Source organism: Larus michahellis, chromosome 1 (assembly GCF_964199755.1).
Source record: "Larus michahellis chromosome 1, bLarMic1.1, whole genome shotgun sequence".
Lineage (NCBI taxonomy): Eukaryota > Metazoa > Chordata > Aves > Charadriiformes > Laridae > Larus > Larus michahellis.
The window spans coordinates 56,297,066-56,320,641 of NC_133896.1; the positions used below are offsets into that span (position 1 = coordinate 56,297,066).

The window sequence follows — 23,576 nt, forward strand, 5'->3', positions numbered from 1 at the left end:
GGGGAAAGGACAGAGGGGGCTTGCCCCAAGCACGGTGCTCAGCCTGTCTCCCTGTCTATGAGGAACAGAAGAGAGAGAAAATACAGGGACATGATTCACCGTAGCACAGGGACAAAGGGACAGAAGGCCAGATTCAAACAGGCTAGAGAGGAAGAGGAGTCAAAACAGAAACACAGATCAGGCCCCTGTGAACACAGGTATCCTTGGCCAACAGAGCAATGACAGATTCCCTTCTGTCCCTAAACCACAGCCATGCAATCGTGGCCTGAAACACCCAAAATGACCACAGCCCTGGCATTTATGACTTCTGCTAGGAGTCAAACTCAGTAACATCCAACACTGAAGTCATAGGACCCAGGAACCTGGGTCACAAGTGTCAGGAGTTCCATGAAGGTTTGAGTAACCTCAAAGCCGCCATGTTCCTCCTCCTCATAGAGGAGGGTCTAAGTACACCCTTAATGCTACTGCTGTATCTCCAGAGCATGCTGAAAACTCCCAGAGCATGACATCCTATCGCAGACCTCCCCAGCCTGTTCTCCCCCAACTTGCAGCCCTTGAAGGATGTTCTTCCATGGGAAGTTCCCCTTCAAGCAGGGAAGGAAGAGCATTTTGCTTTCTGCAGTCTACCTATGATCTGGATTCATGTCTCGCACCCAGCCAGAGAATCCCTGATGTGACAGCTCAGGGAAATCAAATGAAGTGCCAATCCTATTTCGTTTTTCAGTAAAATAACCCCCATATGGGAGAAAACACAGTTTCCCCAGACATCTGCCACACATTCCAGAAAAATGCATTACAGGCATGCCACTAAGTGTGAAATAGATTTTTAAAAGTTAAAAAGCTATTGGATATTTAAAGGATGTGTGACATATCACAATATGCTGGAAATGCATTTTAAAGAAATAACAGCACCTCAAAGATACTGTGGAAGGATGCAATTAATTCTGTGCTTTGAAAAAAATCCCAGGTTATGGAGGAAGGTTTTTGTTGGGTTTTTTTGGTTTTTTTGTTTGTTTTTTTTTTTTTAAAGTACCTACTTTAATCGTTAATTATTGTATTGTAGGGGAAACTTGAGGCTTCAGTGAGAGCTGAACTACATGGTTGAAGGCTGTATGCAGCTACACTGATAACACTAATTTTAATTAATCCTACCCCAAACTCTTCTCCCTCTCAACACTCAGCCTCATTTGCTTAGAGTTTATCTGACTGGCAGCTTGAGTTGAAACTTCCATAGCAGGTATGACTACATTATTAATTTTTTATGGTGGAAAACTAAGTTGAACGTCAAGAGTTGCAAAAACACACAAAAAAATTGTTTGGTCTGTACAGAAGCATTCAAGAGGGTGTTTTGACTAGCACTTGTTGCTGGATGCTCTGAAACACTGCTGTCGCAGTGGGCAGCAGGGTAGCCTCTGAGACCTCTTTTGCTCATCCTGTAACAACCCATCCAACCAGAGATTAATTAGCAGCTGCCATTGGGAGGGGGATAGGGGGAACAACCACATGCTTTGAATATACTCAGGAGAGTTTGTTTTGATATGACTCAATCCAAGAAATTAAGACAGAATTAAGGATGAATGCAGAACCTCAGTTTCTCCCTCTCCACACTGTCTTTACAACACAATCTTTCACTGCATACTTACACTTTCTTTTTTCCATAGGACTCCTGCATCCACGGGACGAGATAGCATTCTGTGAAGACAGTGATGTGACGCCTATTTAGCCAATGGGTCTTACAGACGTTTGCTGACAGCAGGGCAACAGAAATAAGCAGAACTGCAGCATGCAGGCTCCGGGGCAGGGAGATCACTTCACCCCACCAGCCCTACATGTGATGCTCCCATCTCACCCCTCCTCACTGTAGCCTGAGTCCTCCAGCCCCGCCAGCCACCTCCCCTCAGGCTCACTGCCCCAGCCTGTGCCTTCTCAGACAGCTTCTTCCCATCCAGATCCTCTCCCCTCCCACCCCAGTTACCTGCCCCTCCGTTAGCCTTCCACAGTCCACCCCGTGCCCTCTCCAGGTTGCTTGCTCATGCCATTGCTACCCAGTCCCTCCTCTCTGGTGGACAAGTCTTCCACCTCAGCTGCTTGTTAGCTCCCTGACCCTCTAGACCTGTTTTCCTCCCAGGCTTTTTGCCTGGTCTCTGTCTCCCAGACCTCAAATTAGAATTTCATTAAGAGATAAAAAAAAAAAAAAAAAAGTGTTACAATGGGAAAAAGTTGGTCAGCTTTAGAAAACCATGTTACCACCTTATGTAATAATGAAAAGTCAGTCAGTGTGCATGGCCCTCATATGAGCTGTGTGAATTCAGAGGTCCAGCTGCACAGGAGACGAAGGAAAAAACATTACTCCATGCCCAGCAAGGAAGAAAACATGCATTATCAGGAGGTCATCCCTGTAGGGAAAGACAACAGGGTCAACCTGTAAGAAATAGAAACTGGAAGCTGTAGTATGGGAGAAAAAAATGCTACAAGGAAACAGTGAGAAGACTGCTGCCTCCAAAGGCTTTTCCTGTATAAAACAAGTGGGCTACCATCTAGGGCCCCCTCCAGTCACTAAAATCCCATTTCCAAAGAGGGCTCTAGATAGCAAGACAAGAGCAGTTGCCAGCACAGAGCCTTCTATACAGGGGGTCAACAAGCATGGAGAAGAGAGGAGTAAACTCCAAAGCAGGGAAGGATCCTACTCCATCAAGGAAATGAATCAGGAAGGAGCCACAGGGAAAGAAAAAAAGCAAGCAAAAAACAATTGCCTTGAGGAAAAAAATAACATCCCTCATTAAGAAATATCACAGTTGGCCAGCAGCACTGAACATCAGGCGGTACCACAAAGGCAATATATCATTACTGTTGCACTTCTATGAGCATGTCTTTTTTAATATAACTCACTTAGGACACAAACACTTTCAAGGCCTGGCCTGGATCTCGCACGTGGACAAAGCAGAGCCTGCCAGATTCACCCATAAAACCAGAAGACTTACTCAAAGCAAAAATTACATCACGAGTTGGTAAATATGCGAACAAAGACAGTGACATAAAAATTGTTATACATCACAAAGCATATTTTTCTCGATTATGTTTTAGCTTAATTATTGATAACAATGCTTGTCAACAATGCCTGCAGGCTGGCTGGTAAGTGATCTGTAACGTATTTTGTAGAAAATAAGGACATTGTATTCATAGGGGGACTTATTGCCGCACTAGAGTGCTTCTTGGCTGAGAAGCAAGGTACAGGGTACAGGTAATGTAGGAAGCATCCTTTTGGGGTGTGTAAATGATGGGGCAAGGCAGATTTGCCAAGTACACCTTCACGGTGTTTTAGTGTGCTCCCAAATAACAAGCAGGGCTTGGAAGGCAAGCAGAGATTTTGGATGTCTGACTTGAAAGACTACCAATCTCTGCATGGAAGAAAATATTTCTCCACCCTCAAATATTGAGCTCCTGCCTCTTCCACGCCATGAAACAGAACAGCTGCTGTTTGCTACAAACTGCCTGTTTCCACAGGGAGGTTAATATTTTACCATGTGTTTTCTTTCCATTCCTTCCCTCCTTCTTGCCTGTTGAGGCAAGTCTCATAGCTAGCATTACAAGCACTGGATTCAGCAGCTTTCTCCTGGATGAATTCGTACTGATGTTAGCCCTTTTCATCCGTGACTCTTTAGAACTGAAATCCCACAAGAGGCACATTTGGTTCACTCTGCCTCTCAAGACATCCAGTTACTTTAAGCTACAAGCAACCTGAAAGCCCTTGTGGTATTTCAGCATTTATGCTGCTCTGGAGAGGCAGCGATAAACAAAACCAAGTTATTAAAGTAAAGATGGAACAACTCTGGCAAAGGTTTGGGGGTCAGGAACAAGGCCGAGGCAGCAGGCTTGGTTCAACTTCTGTAAGCGAACCCTTGAGAACCTTGCCCAGCTTCCAAGCTGGGGCACAGAGCCAGGAGACCACGGCTGCACAGCTCCCAGCCAGCATGCTGAGCTCACATCTGTCTGTATCTGCCTGCAAGAGCCAGCTCTGGTGAGCAAGGATCAGCAGGGAGCTGGGTACCTCCCAGAGGGAACCGGGGCCAGCTGCAAATCCCACCTGAGGTGGTCCAGGGGATGCCCACCTGCTAGCACCCTGTCCCACAGAACAGGACCTTGTTCCTGCTCCCAGGGTGGGCACACCCCTTCTACTCTACCATCCGTCACAGTCCTACTGGAATCAGCACAGCACTCAGGCACGCTGACAGCTCAGGATGAGGATGTCAGGGATGCCACTTGCACATTGGAGGGCACAGGGAGACAGGTGCTTACCTAGGCAGGGAATAACGCTCTAGATGGGGACGGAAGCATCCTGTGAGGATGAGGAGGGTGAAGAGGCAACAATCCCACCCTGCCGCAGCCACGAAGCTTGGGTCACCACTTCAGATATCACCACCCTTCCATCCACCCAGCCTTGCCTCTCATCAAGACCACCTAATTTCCCATCACCCTCACTCCTCACCTTGATTCCTCACTCTGTCCCCCTTTCCTGCCCTCCCGTAGCCCTGTACTGTCCCTCGGCTGTGGGTACCCACAGACAGGGGAAACCCACTCTTTTCCCAAGTAAGCTCTACACATCTCTGCAGAGCCCTGGCCTTTTCCCTGCTTCTAAGCCAATGATTACGTCCGCTGCTTAAATCCTACCTTCAGACCTTCCCTTTAGCTCCTGACCATTTTCCCCAGGAAGCCTGTGTCCGCAATACTGACTAAGGGCACTCTACAGAAAGAGCCAATTCAAGGGCGGCAGCAATCAACGGAGACAGGCAGCTAGCAGGAAAACCCAGGAATGACAGTGAGGGAAGAAAAAAAAAAAAAAAAGAAAAGGAGAGGGAAAAATGACAGACTGCCACAGATGGAGAAAGGAGAGGGGAGAGACAGGGTGGCTAGTCACAGGAGGGGCTGCTGGAGGAGTTGCGGGGACTCGACAGCTCCAAGTCACACTCGAGGAGGGGGAGCGACAGCAGCTTTTATAGACTTGAGCACGGTAGGCGATGATGAGGGGAGACCGGGGGAGAGAAAACTAAAGGAAGAAAGGATAAGCAAAGAGTGGGGTTTTGTATCATTAGCGAGGACAGATTTCTCTTTCCTCCGGGATGAGTTGCAGTACGTAAGTGCAAATGGCACCATTGTCTCGGGGGACAGATGGTCACCCACATCACAGCTCTGTGCATCCCCCGTCCCGCCTGAGGGAGTTGCTCCCCTCCCCTGATGCAACAGGCAGGGAGAAAGCTGGAGAAAAGGGAGGCAGGCATGGGCAACCTTCAGGCAGGAACATCAGACTAAGCTCTCCATCTCCACCCCCATCCGCTGACTTTGCGGTCAGGGCTGGGCAAGCGAAAGCTATTACAACCACAGCACTGCACTCAAGCTCTAGCCCCACCAACCCTTCCAAACAGCTATGCAGGCTTTCCAGCAGGAGGGTTACACCACCATCACACCACCTCCTTACTCACTTCACTGGTCCTTGATGGCAGTCAATAAAGATCAAGCGCTCATGCTGATTCTCTCAGATCTATCGGCTACCTTTGATACCATTGATTACAAGGATTAGTTGAGATGCCTGCAAAACTCAGCAGGGGTTTTCAGCTTGGTGCCAGAGTCGCTGTTCCCAACCTAGATAACCTCCACTTATCACTCCCCATCAGTTTGTCTTACATCTTTGTAATCACACTTCATCTCTTCTTTTACAAGTCCAACCACATTCTCATCTGCCTTCCTTGTTCACCTCAGCCCCACTGTCTCAGCCTCCTTCCCTAGCTGCTGGTCTCAACTCTGCTGTCCTCTCCTGCCAGAATAAAAAATATCCCCCTTGGCTAGCCTGTCCTCTCCTCCAAAGCTTTTCCTGAAAAGATCCCTGCTTGTTTCAGCAGCAGAGCCCAGAGCAGCCGTCTAGGTACTCCATTACCTCCCTGATGGAGGAGCACAGCTGACATGAGGCAGCACAGTGTAAACCCATGGCCCAGGGAGCAGCAGCAACCCGGAGCAGGGCAAGTCCAACCCGCCAACCAGATCCATCCCTTTTAACAGCCTGGTGGCGCTTCCCACCACTGCTCAGCCCTCCTCCCTCTGCCGCCACCAGCGAAAGGCTGCAAACCCCATTTCAGACGAGCACGCTTCAAACGGGACCTCCTTCACCCCTGCCCCACGGCAGGCAGTGAAGCACAGGAGAAGCAGCGGCATGGAGATGTGTGAAGAACTCGGGGAAGGGTCTGGCCAAGGTGTGCTGGGCCAACCAGAACCAGTGGGCAAAGTGAGCACAGACAGAAGTGGGCGCAAGTTGAGCCTGGTCCACCTCACACTGGGCTGCGGCCTTCCTACACCTTCATATTCCAAAGACAGCATCTCTCCAGGACTATAAAGATCTTCCCAGCTTAGAGGCTGACGGCTTGGCAGACTCTTTGCTCCTGTTCTCTCCATAGGTCTGAAACAGGCCAAGTTTTTCCACACAGTCTTTCCTCTTAACCACCCTGGGGCCAGCTGCAGGCCATTTGCTGCAAGAGAGCTGCAACTCTGTTAACAATTCCCCACCTGAAGAAGCTCCTGTCAGGTATTACACTCACAACACACAGCAAATTCAGCTGGCTGCAGGCCCTTCCCCATGCTCCGGGGTGGGAAGAGTGTCAAGTCCTCAAATAAGCAGCTGGTCAATTTGTTAGTGTTTAATTGCATTATTTAATTCACATTGTTATGACAGAACATGCAATTAGAGGTCTGGTCAGAGTATTTTATAGGTCTTAAACTCAAAATGAGTATTTTTAGTGCCCTCTCTATTTCTCCAAGAACCCCCTCTGGCTCCCTCACACGCCCTGCTCCAGTGTTCATGAAGGCTGAAAAAAAGGCAAAATGACCATTTTTCAGAGAGCAAATGGTTCTCATCTCCAAGGCAAAATATATTCCAGTGAATAAACACAATATGCTCCAGAAGGGTTTTTCAGCATTTGTTTGCTTTCAGCAATGCACTTTGCGGGGGGACGGGGAGGTCCCCCACAACAGGCACTGCTGCCATCCCCACAGTGGGCACAGCGCATCCTCCCTCTCCTCTGGCCTGACACTACCAGGCTCCCCCCGGGCCGGCACAAACCGCGCTGTCGGCACTGGATAACACTGTACTATACGACAAGACCAGACCCATCTTCCCAACACAGCCTGAAGGGCAACAGCTGGTGCCAATAGGTCTGTTTTCACTAGGTGTAGCAGAACAACACTGATTTAGAGCAGACAAGGATGTGACTTTCATCTTCTACTCACTTCCCACCTGCTTCCCCACACCTTCCACATTCATTGACCAGAAATCCAGGGAACATACCAGGATACCTAGTAAAAAGCTGTTGCAGTAAGATTCCTAGGCCCACTTTCCTGAAGCCCCAGGGCATGGAGCATTAGCAGGTCTTTTATTACTCTTGGCATGTACTGGTGAAACTGGGTAGTACGACGTACACACAGGAAGAAAAAAAAAAAAATTACCGCTCTCCTAAACCACAGTCTCCTCTCGATATTTTGCAGTTAGCCCGTCCTCCGGCAGTAGGCATCTATCCTTCAGTAACAGGGAAAATGCTCAGAGCTTCACATAAAGTCAGCAGGGATGCTCTAAGAAGTTTTTTAGCCTTATGTCTGATTTTGTCAGACCCTATGGACATTAAAGCTTCAGACAGTCAGAGCTCTGGTTTTGTTTGTGCCTGCTTCATTTCTAAACTGTGGTCTTTGATTCTCATTATAAAAAAAAAAAAACCCTCCAGAGAATAAGCAAAAGGGATGGGAGACAGTGAGATATCCTGCCTCAGCATTTGCGCTTAGATATACAGGGCCAGCTTGCAAGCCAGCCAAATTTAGACCTCATCGCTTTACATCTGCCCACTTGCCTGGAATTGCGTACATCTCGCGTACACCCAACCCAGCCAATTTCTTCCAGATCGCAAGCATGCAAATCCCCTTCAAACATATCCATCCCTTGTGTGCCGCTAATGACAATGTGCGAGTTTAAATTCCATTTACACCACGTCTGACTGTGCAAATGATCCTGCTAAACTTCCCATCGCAAACTCACACATCAAGCGACCCACACTAATGACATTCCCTCATCTCTAGTTTTGCAGAGACAGCTTCCTTCCCAACTACTTGCGCAGGTCCTGAGCGCTATCCTGCTGCTCCTGCCGCCCGCCTCTGCCTACCAGCCACAAGCAGGAAAGAGGATTTCTATCCCAGGAAAGAAGCTGGAATTTACAGAACTACTTTTTCCCCAATCCAGGGTCCGGGCAGACGGCATGCCTTTCCCTCCCCCCAGAAAACTGCAGTTTTTCATTATGGAAGCATTAAAGTGTTCAGACTGCATTCCCCTTTGCCTCCCTCCATAGCATCTGGGGACCCAAACAGCACAGCAACCCTAAAGGCAGCCCAGGATGCTAACCAGCAATCCCTGCAGCCCGCTATCCAGAAACTCCCTTTTTAGTAAAGAAGAAAAAATAGGCACCTCCAGAGAGCGACTTTGCCCTCTGAAGGGAGGAGTTAAGTTAAGCACGCCAAATTTCCTGCTACAGATGGCAGTCTGTCAAATATCTGTGGAAAGAGCCTGGATGGCTGGTTTTCAGACAGGTAGAGTTAGATGGGGTGAAGCCCGGCCATCTTCCCAAGAGAAGAATTAACAAGGAAATGAAGGGTCAGTTCACAAGCATCGGAAAGGACTGCTTTTAAAGCTCATGTTGTTAACACAAAAGGGAAGGAGAGTAGTAGAGGATAGATTGGTCCTGGGGAGATGGCCATGTTGACCTGGTGCATGCATTGCCTTCAAATATTAATCAAGCTTATGGACAATTGGCTTATTAAGAGTCACCCTTATTTGCTAATAGCAAATGTCATTCCACTGGTAGGGAGCTTGGCAGAGTGGTGGAAAACCCAGCAGGATCTAATACAGGCTTGCCCCCTTTTGAAACTTGAAAAGCATTTGGCACTTGCCCAGGGGAACACCAACGCCACCAACACCTTGTGTCCACTGGAGAGCTCTGGATCAGCTCAGTTTCCCATGCAACAGGAGGAACTGTAAAGTTGATTGAGTACGGCGTGGACTACAGAGAGGTTAGATAACCTCTTACACACGCACAAAAAATCGTCTTGCATTTGTTGGATCTTGGGTATACAGTTATATTTGTTGGCTGGAAGGAGGTCTACAGAGCTGTGTAATCAACAGAAATCAGTCCGTTCCTAAGGGCACAGCGGCAACATCTGCCTGATTACCTAGAATGATACAAAGCTATCACAAGTCCTCAAATAAGTGTCAGACTCTTCCCTTGTCTTCCGAGCTAGATTTGCAAAGAGAGACAGGAGAGATCTGTCTTTAAAACCAAGAAGCAGGAGTAATATATGCATTTTAGTGTTTTCCAGGTACGCACATAAAAGCTGCTACTGCTGACCCCAAGAGTGGAAAGCCATGATCCCTAGGCACTCAAGAATGATGAATGCTGCTTAAAATTCATAAGCCACTCAATTTTTGATGTATTATTATACCTTCTGGTGACATTTCCAAGTTTTCTCTACCTACTAGAGGCAAGAACCTTTCTTTTTTTAATTTATGTATGTACATACACACATAAGTAAATGTACACATGTATAAAGAAAAGTAAACCTCATCAGAGGATTACAGGAGCTCAGGACTTAAGACAGACATCAACTATTACAAGACTCACAATAAATATGCAGCTGGTGTTTTCTTATTCATTAACTACATCCAGTTGTTATGAAGATTGCATCCAGGGTTTAACGGTACACAAGGCAACAGCTTAAGGCAGAAACAAGTACAACATACTACGGAATCGGCACATAATACTTCACTCACACAAAACCAAATTGCCCAAACAGGTATTTGACCAGGGTGTAATATATAACACACCTACTCACCCAAAACTTATTAATGAGCAAAAGATTTGTTGGCCTCTTGACCATGTGTGTCACCTGAAAAGCTTTGGTTTTGGCAGCACAGGGTCCCCATGCACCGTGGCATCACCTGCTCAGTGTCACCAAGAGAAGTTACCAATAACCAATCCACACACAAATCATTTTCTTTGCTCCTCCAGCATTTGACTCTCCACTCCACTCCCATAGCGCAGTGCCAGCACGGAACACCACTATTGTCATCGACAACCATCCTATCACTCATGTACGAGCCAACTGAGTACACCTGTGGCACCAGGCAGGGAGGAGGCAGGGAATAAACCCATAGGTTTTCCCAGTTCCCCATCAATACGCCCAAGGCCAGTCCTGTTTCCTTGTGCACCAAGCACACAGCCCAAGCCAATACAATCGTCAGTACAAGTTACAGGAAAGGTACCCTCAGAAGTGTGGTAGGACTTTCAGGGACAAGTACAATGGCAAAGCCCATTCTTGTAGGATCTTTAAAGCTAATGAGCTACAAGGCAGCTCCTCAGTATACACGAGCAGTCATACTAGCTTCGAGAAGCCACCCTGCTCTATACCCTATAAAACACACCTCCCGGTACTAAATATTAAGTGAGTATATAAGCCTTTGCACAACTGGGACCTGACTCGCTGCTCCTACACCACTGAAATCAACTGGAAGTGCAACATTTAACTGCCCGAGAGTAAAACGGAAGCCCAAATGGCCAACACACTTCACAAATGAGGGAAGGGGCTGGTATATACCAAAAAAGCAAGAAAATGACGGAGTGGTGAACTGCAGAGCCTCTCTCGTTACTGCTACAGTTTCAGAATTGATTTTTTTAATGGCACCCCTCACTCTTTCTCTCCCTGTCAAGTCAATATTATAGATTTAACAGCAAAGGGAGGTCTGGGCCTCCTGGAAAGAGTTTCTCTTTTATAGAAAGGCTCAAAGGACAAACCAAATCTATTGCGCTTGACCCCAGGGATGGATGAAGTGTGAGGTCTTTATGGAACCCCAAGAAGTCCCACAGCGATGCAGACATCCAGGCATCTCTCTCATAATCTTCTCATAATTTGCAAAGTGCATCAGGATCCATTTGTAAGGCGCCATGTGGCATGCCCTTTATTTAGTCCCAAACATTTTATAAATTCATAAGGTGGATGCTACACCGTTGTTTTGGAAACATGTTTTCACACTTTTCACCCTATTTCCCCTCTGAGCTCGAACTGAAATCCTATTTGACATGGACTTTAGGTTTTATAAAAGGGAAAAAAAATAAAAAGTCTTACAGCCTCTCGCATAACCATATCTCAAATATTGACTGCATTAACATCGTAGCTGCAACAGCCCCATGGTCTGCACCCAGCCTTCTGCCTGTTCATCAAAACAGAATTCGACCTGAACAAAGCATTTGGCGGGTTGCTCACGTGCTGCATCGCGCACGCCAGATTCCTTCCCAAAACACTTCCCAGGTGTGCATTGCATTGCGTCCCCAGCTGATCACACAGCGGTTACCTGTATCTAACAGGGCTAATCAGGATTTAAAAAAAAAAAAATTATCTGCTCACCAATAAACTAAGGCAATTCTAGCATTCATTCGCACCGTATGTAAAGCCACCCCAGAAACGTGTAATCACCTAACTCCAAAGCATCAGGCTCCTTTTCACCATACAGCACAATGACAAAAAGCACAGTAAATACTCCCTTTGGGGACAAACACCACAGTTTCACATGGAATGTAGTCCCTATCTTAAAAAGGAGTTAGGGTCTACAATTTTTGCAATAGCAGCATTACACATTTATACACTAATATGCATCCAGAAGTGATTTTAAAGCAGGGATGTGATTCTTCCTCCTCTTACTGCACTGCAGCAAAGGAATATGGCAGTTGTTTAATAGCACATAACAAAATTGCAGGACTGCTCGTGGGAAGAAAAATAATCTTCAGGGGAGGGGGATTTAAGTAGGTAGAATGCAATTACCTAAATTGAAGTTTGGTGGTTAATGACCTTGCGCTTTCAAAAATTGCTACATCGTCCTTAACGATCAGAACTTCCATTTTAAGTCTCATTGACAGTACTTCCGTAACAACAACCGTGAAGCTTTGGCCTAGTAGAAAGTCAATTAGAAGATTAACAGACTTTTAATTAATGCCCCATCTTTTTCGCTGAATCTTCAGGAAAGGCCAGGTGTCACCCTGTGACAGTGACTCAGCCCGTCCCTGCTGGGCACAAGAGCGCTGGAGACCCAATAGCCCAACATAACGGATGAAAAGTTTCAGACAGGGAAAGAGCAGGAAAAGCAGGCAAGCATATAAATTCTTAGAAGACACAATTTGACTTTCACAGAAGCATCCCTGACAAAGGGGCTCGTTCCCAGCCAGGGATGAGATCACAATGCGCGATCTGCCACCCGGCCATGGAATCGTACTATTTCTATGGCGCTATCAAAAAAAAAAAGTGCGATGCCAAGAACATATGATTGCCTGCAAGAAACCGTCAGGGTGCAGAAACAATTCCTCACTTGAAAAAAAATTATGGGAACTACTTACTGCACGATCCATTCAAAATGAGGACCACAGGGGTGGGGGGGAAAAAATCAAAGGAGGGGATGAATCTTCTCCACTCAGTCTCTGCTTTTCAAATAGTCTCTTAACTTCACACAGCTGAGCTGAAATCACAGGTCTGAAATAACCCTTTCAAAAGTTTCCCAGCAGCCCCACCATTGTTCTTCACACCCATCATATGTAGCCAGGTGTAATGGCATCAACAGGTGATTGCACGAAGCTTTTTCCTTCCTTCTACAGCTTCTGCTATGAAAAAATCCTTTCCAGAGTCAAATACCATGCGTGTCTGAAGGTTAAAAGAAAAGTAACATTTAAACACTGAAATGGGCATATAGTGCCAAACTCCTTGAACAACACAGCTCCAACACCTTAAGACAAGCTCCTTGCTATACGCCAAACTGGAAGGACTGTTTTGACTGACATTTTAGCCAGAAATAAAAACAGGCACTTCTCTTCTTTCCCCACAACCTCCTTCCCCCATTCAAGAGCAAATCTTCATTCCAAATCCAGGCTATTTCCCTTCTCTAATTTTCTGAGTCCAGCCTTTGCATTGAGACACGAATCTTTCATGCTTTACTCTGAGGCCACCGCATGCTGGGACAAGATTCCCAGGACATAATAACTAGTGCAGACACACAGTGATTGAAAAGCCATGCATAATTCAATATGAAGTTTTAAAATTTTAAGGAGCAGCCAGTAGAAAGGAAAGCAGAAAATCTAAACCTCCAACAAGGTCTCAGTCATAACCTGTGCTTGAGACCGCAGCACCTTTTTAAGAGCTTCTGAACTTTAAGACATGAGCTCAGAGCTGAAACCCAAACCTTTTCCTACATTTGAAATGGAAACAAATCTGTAGATCCATCAGCCATCTAAGGTCATCTGTTACTGCTTACAGAACCTCAAGACTTCACCTCTTGTAAATGAAAAGGCTCTTAGAAACATTTTGCAAGTCTCTGCTGTGTGCCTGGACACTCAGATTTAATCTAGAAGCCAATGCATCAAAACCATAACAAGCATCCTTATAGATACTATCCACCAAAATAGGAACTAGGAAACTTCCAGGGAGAAAGAGCCATCACTTGAGATTTCTGGACAGAAAAAGGTTCAAGTAAAACTGTAGACCAACCTTGCTGATGATTCATCATCTCCTCCACTTCCTCCCCCTCTGAAGGGCCCCACAGTCCACAGAGCAGCAAGTGCCTTCCACCTGTTTTTTGTAGCGCGTCAGGCTCAAGAGCCACAGAGGCCATTGCTTCCTACCAGCCCCCGTGCTAATGAGTTGTGCAGGTGGTCACCGTTTGCACTCATGGGTTGCAGGGGCCACCTTACAAACAAGGCACTGAGAGAGAACAGTGACACACACATGTGATCGCTGACACCCCAAACAAAGGAAGGACACGTTCACATCCCAGAGGTCTCCCCCAGGGTGTATGAGGCTCGGCATCAAACTCAGAACAGATTTTCCCATTCATTCCTGCATAGGCATCACGGCAAGGCATCGGTAGGACATGTGCCTGCTGGAAAGGCAAGGGGTCACCTAGGTGTCCTTGCAGTCAAGGTCCAGGAGTAGTGGTTCCCCCACCAAGAGCAAGACGAGCTCTCACTAAAGCCTGTACACTCAGAGGAAGGAGACACCTCTGCCATTTGTGGCAGCCTGCCAACAAGCTCCTGGGGTACTAACCCCGCTCTGTCCCAGGCCAGAGGCGAAAAGGGAGCCGGGAAGGGGAAGAACGGGCCTTTCTAAAATACCCCTCCTCACCCCTCCCCTCTCCCCTCACCCACCCCCCTGTGTCAGCAGCCCTCTCTGAAGTCCCCTCTTTCATAATCAGCTTCTTTTGATCATGCACTAAAGCAGCCCAGGTTCTGTTTAAAGGCGAGTGAGGGACAAAGCAGTTCGTTAAATATGTAGGAAACTTCATTCCTTACCTGCCAGGTGCCCCGGGAGGGCAGGGAGAGGGGAGGGATGAGGCAGGAGGGAGCGAGGGCCGGGGAGGGCGAAGGGGCAGCTCGGAAAGGATATGGGTTGCACACCATTTTGATGCACCAGCTCCGCGGGCTGGTGGTCTGCTTCAAGCAGAAGAAGACAACCGGGGCCAGGTCGGGGTAAGGGACATCAGGATCCGGTGGGGAGGTGACTTCCTCATCCTCACCCAGCTCCGGGGAGGACGGCGGCTGCTCCGGTGGCATTTGCTGCTCCGAGACCCCCAGATCCATGGGCTCCAGCGGGCAGACGGTGGAGGCGTGAGGGGGCTGCGGGCCCGCGGGCCAGGTGGAGGGAGGCTGGGGGAGGTACTCTGCCATGCCAGCTGCAAGCGAGAACCCCTGGAGAGGAGAGGAGAAAGAGAAATGAAACCCACGTGAGGAATCAGCAGCAGGAGCACAGCACGCCCATGCTCTCCCGGGGAGTCTGGAGCAGGGGAGAGCCGCAGCACTGATGGCACTAACACTGATAAACTGCAGTCGCACTTTGTGCTGGAGCAATTTTAAGCAAAACTCTCCGTTTTAGCCCCAGCGGTGCAGCATGGCTGTTTCTCTATGCCAGCAGTGGGAGAGGGACAGCTTCGGCCAATATTTCTCTTTTCTGCCAGTCCCTTTCTCCACCAAGACTCTTCTGGATAATCCTCTCCATCACCAACTATTTAAATCATCCCTGTAGCCCCTGAGACCCCCCCGGCGCGCTGCTGCAGCATCTCAGGTGATGGTGCCAAGCCTTCTGGAGACAGCCTGAGCACCCTAACGGAGCGCTGCGCTTTGGAGCGGTGCGGACCCATCCTGACACGACACAGCCACCCTGCCCTCGCAGCCCCTCAGGCAGTCGCGCCGACCCCAGGTTCAGCTCTGCTGCCCCCAGGCATCCCCTCTCCCACCCAGGGACACGCTGGGCTGGCCTCCTGCCACCCCGCTCGTTGGGCAGGCTCCTTCAGACCGACGCTGGCAAATGCATGTCAAACCCATACAGAACAGTCGCTCATTCAAACGGGGAGCTGTAACGCAAACTAGAAGTGGGATTAAATGTTAAGCACCCTTTACTGGAGCTTGCGGAGCTCTCCTTTGCCGTGGGGAGTGGAAGTACCATGAAGACAGGTTGCAAAAGTTATTCCGCTAAGCAGAATGGTCAGAGAGTGTAGGTGGGTGCAGGAAGAACAGAAGAACAGATCTCACGCTCGGTGGCACCCAAGTACTGCAGAGCAACGTGTTTTTGCTAAAGAGCATCACTTTGCTGGCTGGGTGCAGGTAACGGTGTCCTTGTTCTGAGAAAATGCAAAGCCAAATAGCATCCATTAAATATCAGAGTGATCCTCTTAGGAAAAAGAGCTTGCCCAAGGACTGCCTGATGGTAGCCTGATGGGAGCTTTCCTCCCTTCACCTTGTTGGCATGCTCAAGTGTCTGGAGTGCCGGTGCTAGCAGTACAGGTTTAAAAGCCACACAAGAGCCCTCAGACACACCACAACACAGAAGGGGCCGATCAGCAGCAGGAAAGGATGTGTCTGTCACCAACATCCACGGCATAGACCATGTCTCCTCACATCCTGGCCTTAGGTTATCCTCCCAATCCCCTTCACTTCAGGATCACACAGCCCACGCACATCGCTGCTGATGCTGCTCTGCCTTGGCATGCTGCATCCTTGATGTTTCAGCCCAAGACCCCTTTGATGCCCACACTGCTGGATCCATCATCCCCAGTGCTCTCCGCAACACTCATCTGCCAGGTCTGGCCAACCTTTCCACCTTGAGCTGCTGTCCCCCGTTATCGCCGATTAAGAGCCGGCAAGCTCTGCCTATCCACTCTGTTCTTTCAGCTGCCTGCTTCCAACTGGCACTTTGATCCAAAGCGTTGCTTGTTCTTGGAGGCTTGGTATTTGTCAGAACAAAGAGCAGCAAGCTCAGAGGTTTAGAAAGCAGACATAGCGTCCCTCAGGGGAATAGCACGGAGACTCTTTGAATTCATTACCCCAAAGGCCTGCAGCTATTGGAAAGAAACAGGTACTGTGTCTCCTGACTGGCTTTGGGATGCTGTTCATAATTTGTTAACCCCTGTGACAAAAATGTCAGCACATCCTTCCCACCATCCAGCACCTCTGTTTTCACTTTCACCAGGTTTTTCACTCTGAGCACTCATGCGACTCCTTGTACCACCTTTTCCGTTCCCTATTCCCACCAGCTCCCCGTCGCCTGCTCTGATCTGGCTCCCTTGCAGGCCATTAACATGCAGTGGCTGAGCCCAGCTTCTTTCCCATTAACAACACGGAGGAAAAAGGTTAGCAGGGAGAGCCAGGAGGAATGACTTATTACAGTGCTCAGAGCATCCACGCCGACGAGGGCATGACAATTCCAAACTGCAACGTAGAAAGCTTCATAATTAACAATGCAACAGAGCAAAGGAATGTGAGAAACAAACTCATCAGCATTTCCCTGCTTTCCCTCCAAGCAAACGTGCAGGGCCTCTTCTCCATCCCACCACTGCCAGATGCACCTGGGACTCTGGGATGCAGCCCTGCCCATGTCAAACGCACGTGCACAAATCAGGCAGTGGCTGCATCACGGGCTGTTTATCGCTCCAATTTGTGCAGCCCACAGTGACTCATTAAAGATCATATGGACACAGAGACAGGTGAACTCCTTTGGGAGTCCTGAGGCTAAATACAGCCCTTGAACGACAGCTGCCCCACTGGAGATGTGACTAATACCCCTTTCCTTCTTGAGATTAAATCCCATTCTGCCACCCGAACCGTCCCCGAGGCTGTGATCACAGTGTATTTCCTACATCAAGCAGGATTAATATATCACGTTGAAAGACGGAGAGGAAAAACCCAAGCAGTGGGGCACTTTGGAGCTCTCTATGCAGAGCCAGTCCTACTGTCTCAACTTCAAAGGCGAAGGGAGTAGTTTTCCTGCTGGAGACAGATCCAAGGTCCTTACCACTACTGGCTCAGATGGGGAGGTTGGAATCAGATATTTCCACTATTCTGGCCAGGATGCAACTTATGGAATGCTGATATTTTCTCCGCGATTGCAATTATTGGCCTTCCCACGCTGCAGTATTGCTGTGTAACTTGGTTGGAGTGAGCTTGCTATAATATTTCAACCCAGGAGAGATCCTATTTAAATCAAAATGACAAAGTGGAATGAGTTTGGCACACGCACACATATGCACGCATGGAAAACCGTGCATCAAAAGAGAGGGTTCATACCCAGCTAAAATACCAATAAGACCAGACAGGATTATCAGGCCTCAGAACTTGCCTTTGGGATGCCTCTAACCTCCCTCCTCTTTGTGCAAGCGCTGCTTACTGTGACCAGGGCAATACAAGAGGACAATTAGATGGTCACAGGGTGGCCAGATGCACGTTTTTCCCACTCAGCCTTTTGCTCAGGCAAGTCTCTTCACAACTGGTGGTGGCAGGTCAGACCCATCAATAAAAATCAAATCCTCCCCGCCCCTGACTTTCCTTTTTGGGCCAAACGTCCCCCAAATGCATGAAAACATCTCCCTGCACAAGTCGCATACCGCTGGAGGAGCGATGCTACACCTGCGGCACTTCCCTCCCAGGGGAACGGGAGATATTTGTGGGCTGGCAGCTGATCCTGCTCCTCGCCCTGCACAGCCTGCACCAAAGCCTTCCCTGGAGCCAGCTCTCAAGCCTGCATGTCTCTTTCATTCACCATCCATCCCCAAGGGCCATTTAAAAGCACCGCCATCCCAAGCCGAGCCCCTGCCGGTCCTGCATCTGGCACACACACCTACCCCGGACACGTGTGCTGGCAGGGAGTTCACTGACTTGGCAGGCAGGGGACAAGCTGCCAGCCTCTGGCTCAGCCTTTCCCCACTTAGGAGAAAGCACCTGGTCCTGCCGGACGGCGGGTCTCATCACTCCGCTGGGGAAGGAGAGGGAAGGATGTTCTGAAATGGCAGTGGACGTAATGAGCAGGGGAGATTGCTCGGGAGAAAAAAGAGGAGATGTCACGATTCAGAGGAAGCACTTCAGACTGGGGCCGTCTGTCCTCAAAGGCCAACGTCACTGACCAGCTCAGAGGGGTCTCTGCTGAGACACGTTGCCCTCCAGGGCTGCGCTGGCACCCTGGGGCTGTTAATGCCACAACCTGCCAGGCACGCCACAGCTGACCAAAGTGCCATGAGCGAGCCAGCCCAAGGTGTCCCGTAGGCATCACTCCTCATCTGAAGCAGCCTCCTGGCTCCTCGCCACCCCTTTTCCCACCCCAGAGAGGGGCCCTCAGGGACTGTGGGTGAGGGAGAGGGCTGATGGGACCTGTGCAATGCTCATGCAGACCTTTCCTGAAAACCTCTAGGGTGCAGACAAGATAGGAGAGACTATTACATCTTGCCGGTGAAAGAGCCTTTTACAGCCAGACAAGAGAGGGAAATACCAGAGAGAGGTCCCCAGAGCACCACCCCAGTGCTGGAGGAAATCCACCCAGAGCCCAGTGGGACGTCTTCCCTCCCGCAGGAGCATTTGAGGAGTTCACCTTCCCCACCACCATCCTTTATGCCATGTTCCTCACCAGCGCACGCTGCCCCCGGGCCATCCCTTGCTCCCTGCACACTGCTCGCACGGGCAATGCCAGGGGCCCGCAGCCAAGATGAAAGCACAGAGTATATCACCTTTAAGAGCAGCCTTACGTGTACACAGCATCTCTCATCCTGAGGGGACGCAAGTCCTTTACAGATCATCCATCGCGACCCTCCACCTGTTACTCAGAAGCGTGGCAGCCACTCCATCCCGCCAACGCCCCTGCGACACCCTCGCAGAAGAGGGACAAAAATGACAACCTCCAGCTGGCATCACAGGGCAGGGCGACACGGCCCTGTCAACCGGAGCAGCACCTGCGGCACACGTATTTAGGTATCACCTCCAGAGGTCCGTCAGAAAGTTGACAAGCATCTTGGGGCATGGCTCTCCCGGCCGGCTTCACACAAACTCGGACTTATTTAAGGATGTCTCTGGCTGCGTGGCATATTTATGGATGCGTGCGGGTGACCCCATTCGGTAGCTGCCTGTGCGCGTGTGCCTCCCGGGGTGGCCTGTTGCACACGGTTGTGAACCCGCGTTTGTTTGTTGCTATAAACGGCAAGCGCCGGTTGTGTGTTATCTTTGATGCACGCGTCTGGCTGTGGGGATGTGTTAGTCATGCAGGTTTCACATTTTGAGCGTTTGCAGTGCTACAATATAATTAGCGGTACGCGGCTCCCTCTGTGTTTATGTTCATCTGGCATCGGCATGTTTCTCTGCCTGTTCATGTGAGGCAGCGCCTGTTCTCCTCTGCCTGTGTGTGCGTGGAGGTGTACGGGTATCGGGTAAGGAACAGGGTCACTTTTATTAGCAACTAATTTGAAAGCGGAGCTTTTACATCTCCATCATCTCAGCGCCTCCTAATGCAAGGGGACGTGGCAGAACCCCACAGAGCGCATTTCAAACGGTGCCCAAATCCATCTCTCGCAGGTGCCGGTGTGGCCACCGACCCCTGAAACATGCCATCGGTGGCCTGCACCAGGGCCAGGGTCTCCCGGCCGCCCCACCTTGTCAAATGCCCACGAACCATTGCCTTTCATCCACACGCTGGATGATTGCTCTGCCTTATCTCTGCACACATTATTAACCTCTGCCAGACTTGCTCAGGAGCTTGACAGCCTCCCCCTTTCCACCCTGGCGATTTTGGACCCCTCCTCCTGCTCAGGACAGGAAGCAGAAGAAATTCCCCCATCCTGCCAAGCAGGGGAAGGAGCAGTGTGGTCAGCACAGGACGAAATAAAGATAAGCAAACTATCTGTCCTGAAGCCTCGGCAATACCCTGCCTTCAACCCGTACCGCAGGTGGCACCTCGCAGCTGTAGGAAGAGCAAGCCCAGATCTCCTGGACTCTCCCACCCTTATCATCACAGCTGATGTCTACCACATTGCTGCCCCCTCACATGGCCGGGACAGCCCCGTCCTGGCCGTGCCTCCGGTCCCCATCCCTGGCACAGCAAAGTAGGGATCTGCTTATGCTGCTAAAAAGCCTTTGGCCAGGCCTGAAGGAGATGATGTAAAGACCAGTAAAGAAGTTGCTGGACAGATGGGGAAAAGGTAAAGGATGAGAGAAGAAAAGGCACAGGAGCAACATGGTCACTTTGGGTTGAGGAGATATGGAGGTGAAGGAATTTTCCCCATGGAAAATCATCACCTGGCCTTGACTATGTGGGTTGTTTGGGACCCAGAGGTTGGGGCTACTGAAGACCTCACCCTTACCCCATTGCTCCCCAGAGAATACTCACGCTTACTTTCAACAAAACATTTTAAATTTTGGTGTTGCAAATAAACAGGCACCCAAAAATCTCCTTTGGGAGCTGACTCCGCATTCTAACAGACCCGTCTATGGGGAGGTTCTGCCCCAGAGCCAGGGTTTCCCCTTTCCAACTTGCTCCCCTCGTTCCCTGTGACCCCCTTTGGTCTGCACGACTTGCAGGGATGCCTCCTCCTCGGGCACCTTTCAGTGCATGGATTCCTGTCATGTCCTCTCGCTTAAAACCACCGCTTAGCCAAGCTACACATCTTTAGCGCTTAATCCTTGCTCATAAATTAATCTCCCTAGCCCCGTGGTCATTCCGTGCAGCTCCGCGCTGAAACCCGCCTCTCGCCTACCAATGTTCTGCCGATAATGATGTGCCAAGCGCCGCTTTCCCGCAGGGCTGGCGCCTGGGCCGGCTGCAGAGGCGGGCTGCCATCCTGATGTCTCTGTTGCTGGCCCCGTCACGCTGCAAGCCCATGTCTGATATGCCATCTACCGTCACACCTCGGTCTCCTGGCGTGTGCCGGCCCCTCCCCGCCCCTCACCAGGTCCTCAGACCGCGTATTTCACATTACATTGCCCCCAGACGCATTAGCTTGCATTTTTCCTAAGATGAATCTCATTATGTTATTTTCTGCCCGTCTTTCTGACCTCACTAGCTTCCGTTCTGTTATTTTTCTACGTCCCCACCAGCAGGCAAAAAAACAGTTTTATCATCATCCGGGAAAGTCATTAACATGCTGTTTACTCTCTCCTCCAGATCAGCAATGATGATGTCAACTAAGATGGGTCTGATGAGGATGATGAAGATAGTGGTCCCACAGGCTCCCAGCAACAACGGCTTTGGGGCTGCTCTCGCACTCTCAGCCCTTGAGCCAGAATACGAAGCGCTTGCAGGAGAGGCAAAAACATGCAAATACCTTGATTTTTGCCTCCTGGAGAAGCCCACACTGGGGGAACGGAGCTGCAGCTCCTGCCCACCATGAGGGCTGCCAGCCTTGCACCTGCACTGAGAGTGGATGGAAAAGAGCAGCCCAGGGCTGTGGCCAGGCTGGTCGCCCCGACCCAGGCTAAGCCGGCAGCGAGGAGCTCTGCTCTTTCACGCCATCCTTCCTGGACCAGCCTCTCTGCCCCTTTTGTCCTGGTCTCAGTGCCCAGCCCGACCCAGTGTCCCTTCAGGACCTGTTGCAGCGAGCAGGTGTAGGAAAACAGCAGCATACAAGGAGCGGGGAGACCCCAGGAGACCCCCTGCTCCCCGTCACAGCACAGCACTGGATGCCACCTCCCATCCCTGCACAAGCATCCCCCGCCCCACCTCCAGACTTTGTCCCGACCCCCACCAGCGCTCACGCCTAGAGAGGAGATTCCCCGGGTTGGAAAGGGAGGTGGGGAGAAGTGAGAGAGGAAGGACCACACCTAAAGGCAACGCGATGCTAAGGCATTTGGGAAGCAACAAGAGTTATATGTTACGCTTCTCCCCTCCCTAAAAATTACTGCTGCCCCCCCTGCACCCCGCAGTGCCCTGCCTCCAAAGGAGATAATCTGCATAAACCCAGATGCACATTTGGAACAAACTAACTGGCAAAAACAAAACCAGGAAGGGAGCTGAAGCTATGTGGAGTGCGATGATGCCCCAGGCTCTGCCTCTAGAAAGGTGAGGGGATATGGGAGAGAAACGTAGCTATGAAGATGGGAATGATCTAGAAGCAGAGAGGAGACTACGCTGGTAGTTCTTCTGCAAAGGCCTACGGGCTGTTCAATCTCAGGTCAGTAGATAGACCAGGACCTTGGGATGGCTCCCTGCATCCCACATGATTTGACTACTGACACTGATACTCGTTTATATAAGCCTGAAAAGTCCCCTTCTCTCCCTGCTGTCACTAGGAAAAAAAAAAAGAAAAACAAACACACACACAAACGAACAAAAAAAACCCAACCAAAAACCAAATCAAAGCTTGCATGGTTGCTTGAATAGAAATCACTGAAAAGCAGCAAAGACACCAACGAAAATGTATCTGACCACAGACCTGAAATGGACCCCTGTAGTCCAAGCCCAATCCCTCCCCACAGCAGACAGCCTCGCAAGAAACTCAGCCCAGAAGAGTCCCTAAACAGTTATCATACCCCCATCTCCCACCACCCCCACTGGCAAACTTAGAGTAACTCTAAAGGCAAAATCAGAAAAAAAAGAATCCCAAGGAAGACGAGCAATTGAGGGCATCACCACTGCCGAAAGTCCCTGCTCTGGGAGGAGATGCGAGACGATGCCGGGCACGCTGCACACACACACACACACTGCAGCAGCAGAAACGGGATCCCATCCATCCCTGCCAGTCTGACCTGTAGGAAAATCCATTCCTAACCTCCGTCCTGGAAAGCAACTTAATCGAGCCTGTCAGCAAGACACACTAACCCAACACCTGAGAAATGTTTCATACCTCTAACCCCACCTGTGCTCTCTAGGCAGCGCTGTGTTCTAGCCACGGCCAAACTCTGACACTTCAGAGAAAGGAAAAACAAGCCTTTCCCCCCTTAATGATCACACCGCACAAATACTTCCAGCATCATCCACAACCACAGCCGCAAAATCCCCGACACGCGCCACTTCACCAGCTCCCAAGAGTGCAGGTCAGCAGCTCCTCTCCATCCCGTTCAACCACGCAGCCATAACCCCGGGCTCCAGTGGTTTCGCATGGAAATGCCCCTCCTGGCCCTCCCCAGGACGCTCCCGTCAAGCTTTAGATGGAGGCACGATGGAGCAGGATGTGGTGGCTGCCCTGCAGGCGATGGTTATGTCAGAAGCAGCGAGAA

At 49.8% G+C, this 23,576-nt stretch overlaps 1 protein-coding gene and 1 long non-coding RNA gene across 4 annotated transcripts in view; both read right to left on the reverse strand.

The window, feature by feature from the left end:
* LOC141740216 (uncharacterized) overlaps positions 1-13,653 on the reverse strand; it is a 53,877-nt gene extending 40,224 nt beyond the window's left edge. Inside the window, exon 1 of the long non-coding RNA XR_012585917.1 lies at positions 13,606-13,653. This is a non-coding gene — a long non-coding RNA (uncharacterized LOC141740216). The remainder of the gene's footprint in view (positions 1-13,605) is intronic.
* Positions 1-23,576, reverse strand: part of CACNA1I (calcium voltage-gated channel subunit alpha1 I) — a 187,236-nt gene that overhangs the window by 158,981 nt on the left and 4,679 nt on the right. For all 3 annotated transcript variants that reach the window (XM_074578472.1, XM_074578492.1, XM_074578481.1), the window contains one exon: positions 14,500-14,801. In XM_074578472.1, coding sequence (XP_074434573.1) covers positions 14,500-14,780 — 281 coding nt within the window. In that variant the 5' untranslated portion in view covers positions 14,781-14,801. The remainder of the gene's footprint in view (positions 1-14,499; positions 14,802-23,576) is intronic.